The sequence below is a fragment of the Poecilia latipinna genome, unplaced genomic scaffold (genome assembly GCF_001443285.1).
Source record: "Poecilia latipinna isolate Pla-1442-1.1 unplaced genomic scaffold, P_latipinna-1.0 Scaffold61, whole genome shotgun sequence".
Lineage (NCBI taxonomy): Eukaryota > Metazoa > Chordata > Actinopteri > Cyprinodontiformes > Poeciliidae > Poecilia > Poecilia latipinna.
In genome coordinates, this window is record NW_015112677.1 from 113480 (window position 1) to 119479 (window position 6000).

The following is a 6000-nucleotide window of genomic DNA, read 5'->3' on the forward strand; positions in this document are numbered from 1 at the left end:
ATGGATTAGTTTCCTTCAACATTTGCTCTTTATCCAGCTTGTTATTGTGATGCTGCAGCTTGAGGAATCTGTTGAACGCTGCAGCATCACTTTGCACCAGCAGCCTATATAGAGTACCATCAATTTACCCATCAGTAACAATTTTTAGGTGCTTTCCTCCATTAGCTGGTTTCCTTCAAAGCCCTCTTTGGAAGATGGAAAACTGTATTTTAAGGACCATTAGGTCTTGAGATGTTTGGGGAAACTAGATGTTTCTTTCAACCCTCCTTATTTTCCTGCATATATTCTGTAAAGTGATACATCTTTCCTCACAATAAAATGTTAAATTAATTGTAGTAACAAAATGTAGTAAAACAATACAGCAGATTCAAGAAAACATCGACAGGATTTGTAAGGAGCTAATAAAGGAGAGGCAGAGTTTTTTTTTTTTTTTTTTTACCTTTCGCTCCCAGCAGCGTGTCTCTGATGAACTGCTCCAGGTCCTCGGCTCGTTTATGAATCCTGTCCGCATCGTCCTCCACCTGCTCTCCATCAGCAGACACCTTAGTTGCCTGTAACACAAACGCATGCAGCTACATCATAAAATAATAAACAGGCATTACATAGGTGAATACGTTGTAGTGGGGTGAAAATACAAACACAACCCAAATCAATACTGCGTGCAGAAAGGTGGAAAACTCACCGACAAAAAGAGAAAACACAACCTCGCACATTCAAAGATCAAGACAAGACCAAGAACACAAGAGGAGTTTTGACAGGCATGAAAATCACACCAATACACTCAATTTAACACACGCACGCACACACAGTGGAAGAGTGAGGATAATTATATGTTCTGCTGAGATTTGACGAGACCATGTTATGTAATTTTAGCCAGGGTGTTTTTGTGAGTAAGCACGTAGGGGATGGGATGTGGGGGACAGTACTGTTGTCAACAAATGTCAGACATTCGGTCTCTAAAAGGGTACAGCTCGACAGCGTGAATGTGAGTGTTCTTTTTCTCCATTTGATAGGTACAGACCCCTACACTCAAAAGGTGATTTTTCTATTTTGGTTAACTTCCCCTCACAGTCAGCCACGACAGCACATATATTCAGAGAGTGAGAGAGAAGGAAAAACATGAAACTGCTCTTTCACACAATCTCCACCTTAATAAGGTGGAAGGGTTATAGTTTGGTGCGCTCTGTTGACTGGAGTTGAGGCCCTTTGTAGGGCCTCCCATCAAAATGTGGCATTCGGGAAGGGGTCAGACTGCATGTGATTTAAGATATTTAATGGCAGAGAAAAACACTAAAAGTCAAAACTCAACCAGATTAGTGGAAACCCAGATTGCGGTCTTTTCTGGAACTTTGGTGGGGGCTTCTTACTTGCTGAAACTCCTGGAGCTCGGCTGGACCAAACATGAAATTGTGAAGGGATGCCCATCCCTTCACCTCTTTGCAGCTTCAATGTCATTTCAAGGTACTTCAAGAAATACTTTGAACTAGGATCAAATTAGGATGAATACAAAGACTGTTTATACTATTGGCTTGAGTTGACAGATTTGGAGTCAACTTGGGTTCATTATGCCAATTCATAAAATGTCTTCTGAGGAAGCTTTACTGACTGAATTGAGTCACAGTTGCAGGCTGAAAACCTGTGAGAGTTGTCTGTGCTTACACAGCACAGTAACTCAGATCAACTGGGCTTTGGGAAGTCTCTAGAGTTTGTCCTAAAAAGCTGTCCTCCTGGGTGACATCAGTGCTTATGTAGGGTAGGCAATGTTGGCGTCACTTAGACAAATGTGATTTGGAGGAACGGCCAACTGGATATGAACCAGGGTGTTTTATTGATGGATTTTTGTGCTTGACATGGGATATTTGTTAAAAAACTTCAGCCCAACTCTATATAAATCCAGTATATTTATCTTTTACACCATATGGTTGTCTACATTTGGAACATCCTCAAGACTCAAATATGGGAAAAGTGCAATTTTCAGCTCTTGCTTTGTGAAATGACAGTCACAATATCAGAGCTCAAATATCCACAATTCCTTTGGCTACACATAGAGAAATTGAGATGAAAAGGAAAGAAAGCAGACACAGGTTAATGTAAAGTTGAAAGAAAAACCAAAGGATTTGCACCCTGCTATGCAGCTGGTCCATCTCAACGACCAGTGATCCCAGGTTGGAGTCGGCCAGTTGCAGTAATCTCTCCGGAGCTTTGTGAGGCGATAACATGTGCTTCAGAGGGAAACAGAAAGATGAAAGTATTAGACAGAAATGTCTGACACAATGTGGCCTTGAGCGATGTTTTTGCAACCACCCAGACCTCTGCTGCAGGGCTGAGAAACACAGGAACCAGAAAAAGAATTTGCACTAAGAAATTTCCCATAAATAACACTTTCAAAACTAACAAAATGCAAACAGTCAGACGAAAGGAAATTATTTTTCTTTTGAACATATGCTTCAACCTTGAGAAGCTGGAAAATAATTGGTGTAAAGTGGTGGTTGGAAATTTGAGAATAGGACCTAAAACTAGAGTGTTCATGAGTCTCAACTCAAAAGGAGAATCGGAATCAACTAGAATCAAGCAGATATGTTAAAATTTTATTTGCAGAAAAGGACCCAATGTGCTTGGAAAAAAAAAAATATATATATATATATACTGAATTAACAATTCATTAATTTCTGCACAATTTTTGCTTAAATATGTAAACACTGCAACAGCTGCTGATCAAATTCTGAAAAGTGGATAATTATTCTTCTCAAATAGTTTCAACACGACTTTTTTTTCAGTTTGTTGTTGACGTATAAATAACTCTTAGCAATAGTTCTCTACCGTATTAGTAGTCAAGCCATCAATCTAAAATCTCCTTTGCCAGCTCAATGTTTACTTTCGTCATTCAGGATAATTATGAGTTCCTGTATGACCTTATTATCTACTGAACAATTTTTTCTGTTGCAAAAGTTTTACTTCCTGCATGATCTTTTGATTTGTTTAGACTAAAAGATTTGACAGAGGCAACACAGCATTTTGTGGAAAATTCTTACGTACGAGAATGTATTTATGGTTTTTATTATTAAAACCAGCTGACTCATTGTGCCAATACCTCAGAGAAGGGGAGAAATTCATAGTAAATTAACAATTTGTAATAACCCAACTACAAAGGGATGTGGTTGAGTGGTGTTTACCAGAGTAAATTTGACCCATTTTCAAGCAGCAAAATATATGAACATTTTTCACTCTGACTTGTGTGGGAAACAAGACATGCTAAAATATGTCAAAAAGTTCAAAGCAATGAAACATTTAAGTTTACTTTTAGATATATTTATAAATAGTAAGTTTCACTCAGCAAGCTTGTTCTATTGAACAATATTACCCAGAACCAACATACATAGAAACAAATAAAGTTAACATTTATATTAATTTTACCTTGAGCTCCTCTGTCATGTTTTCAAAGCGGTACAAAGCTTTATAAGGTGGTGGGAGGGGTGTGGTCAGTGTGACATCAGTGATGATGCGATAGAGACGGTCCATGTCGCTTATCAGCAAACCTGAGCACTCATCATCACAGGCTGGAGAAAAGTAAAGAAACACGGTTCTGAATCAGTTCATGTGCAATGAGCCCCATTAAATTCATCTGAAATATTTACTATCTGCACTGTGAGGCTCTTGTTTGCCAGGTTTCTGTGCAAGATCTTTTTGTAACTGTATGTTTTATATATGTGAACTTAGAAATATATCAATATGTGATGACACTTTTGTTGTTCTACCCTTAGAAAGACAAGGCTGCTGATGCATGAAATCAGCCTAGAGAGTAGAGAGCACCTATTATGAGCACACACTGTGGGCAAAACAAAACAAAAACACACACACTCCAATGCACACGAATTGACTTGGACACACAATTACTTTTTAGTAAAGTGCTAGGAAAACATAGTTTTCTTTTGTGACCTGAGGCCGATTTATTACAGAAATTAAAACTCCTGACATGGGAAATCAACGATAAATTAAATATACAAACTGTTTGTAGTCTGTCAATCTCTGACAAAACTAAAACACACAAATTAATCACTGCTTTTAAGTAGTTTCATGCAAAATGTATACACAAAAACACCACACACACAAATCTGCACTGGATATGACACGGTGTCAAGACCTGCTTGTCTCTGCTGTGCAGAAATCTAACGGGTGTAGAAGTTTAATCTACAACCTTCTACAAGGGAAAGCAGCTTGTCCTACAGGATTAACCTTTTATGAATGCCTGTCTGTGAAACAACGCATGGAAACATGTCTCAGTCCTTCAGTGAACAAGAACATCTTGAAAAAAAACGTGCAAAAAGGCATACTTGAAATGACATTTACTGTACATGTAAACCTCATTAAACCTGAGTAGTTTGTGATTTTGAGGTGGAGCTGAAACATAATTACATTTAACCTTCACTTGCAAACTTTTCAAGATTATTTTTAACTGCAAATATTATTTAAATTAGTCTATTTCACAAAAGATTTTGACTGCTACTGCACTCTAAATCCACGATGAACACATTGCCATGAGTTTTCAGTCAAAACGGGACACAGGTGCATACTTTTATTTTCCATAAGATACATTATTGTAGACGTGTGTTTACTAGTTTTATTAGACCCCCCTTTATATTCCTCTATAAAGCACTTTGAATTATCTTGTTTGTGAATGTTGCAATACAAATAAGCATTCAAGTGATTGCACTTTTATTTATAGATTTACATTTGTAATGTGATTTATGTTCTTCAGTTAGCATTTGTCTTTTGCTCTCATTGTAAATATACAACTCTTTGTAAATTTAAAATTAAAGCAAATACAGAAGCAGGGGAAAACTAAAACAAATTAAAACCAATATAATTTGATCAATTTTAAGCTGATGTATTAAGCAATAAACTGAGCATGTGATACGTCCTTTATTTTTCCCACTGAAGATAATCTATTAAGGCCTAAATCCCCTTCCAGACATGGGCTTGGGGATACTCATATGTTACACCTGCATCTAATGGATTAATAATTACATTCTGAGCATCTTTTTGTAGGTCGATGGAGGGAAGTTTAATAACACTGCAAACTGCATGACATGACTTGTTAAATTTAAGCTGGATTTCTGCACTTGCTTAGATGTTTACGTTTCTCCCGTTCAGGACAAGTGCTTTGCTGTGCCAGGCAGAATGCAAGAAAAGCCAGAGCAGGGGAAAACACAGAGTGGCATCACTTTTCAAGGAAGCATCAGTTTGACTACCCCCCACCCCCATCGTCAGAACCAGGACCTACGATTATGGTTTGGACACAAAGGCGAGCAGCATGGTGTCAGGGTGGCACTGCAGCACTTCCACTTTGTGAGCACATGTTCAATGTCGAAACATGCAAAGACGTGAGTGAGCAATTTCCTTACCGACCTGACAGCAGCGATTTCACACTGGCCTCTGTCTTACGACCTTTTCCTCCATGTTCTCATTCATATGCGCACACTTACTTCCAGACAAGCTAATGGCACTAAATTGGCACCACTATTATGTTCATATTAAGTTTAATTTAGCTCCAAACGACATTGAAATTATTTTCTGAATGACTTGAATCTGACTTCTGCCATGATCTCGTCTCCCATGGCAACTAGAGAAAAGGCCTCCGATTTGAATTTCATTGCCAAAATACAGTAAAAATTACAACATCAGGTGACACGGCACGTGTGTGAGGCACCAGAATGACAGGAGCAGCAGAAAATAAATGAAACAGACCAAGACTGAATATAGGGTTCATGGTAGGGCTGTTGTAAACGAATATTTTAGTAATCGAGTAATCTATCGATTATTCTTACGATTAATCGAGTAATCGGATAAAAAAAATTATAAAATGAAATATTGGTAAATCTGGCATAATACCAGTGTTACTATCAGATATCAATATCAGTCTAATTTTTCATATTTGAGCATCCCTAACAGTTGCTTTTTTGTAGTTTGGAAAACTAACATGTAACAATAATAGCTCACTTT

General features: G+C 37.8%; 1 protein-coding gene across 7 annotated transcripts in view; it reads right to left on the minus strand.

Moving 5' to 3' along the window:
* lama2 (laminin, alpha 2) overlaps window positions 1-6000 on the minus strand; it is a 166797-nt gene that overhangs the window by 37022 nt on the left and 123775 nt on the right. For all 7 annotated transcript variants that reach the window (XM_015057151.1, XM_015057145.1, XM_015057136.1 and 4 more), the window contains 3 exons: window positions 3415-3557; window positions 2124-2222; window positions 440-551 (listed from right to left, as the gene is read on the minus strand). In XM_015057151.1, coding sequence (XP_014912637.1) covers window positions 440-551; window positions 2124-2222; window positions 3415-3557 — 354 coding nt within the window. The remainder of the gene's footprint in view (window positions 1-439; window positions 552-2123; window positions 2223-3414; window positions 3558-6000) is intronic.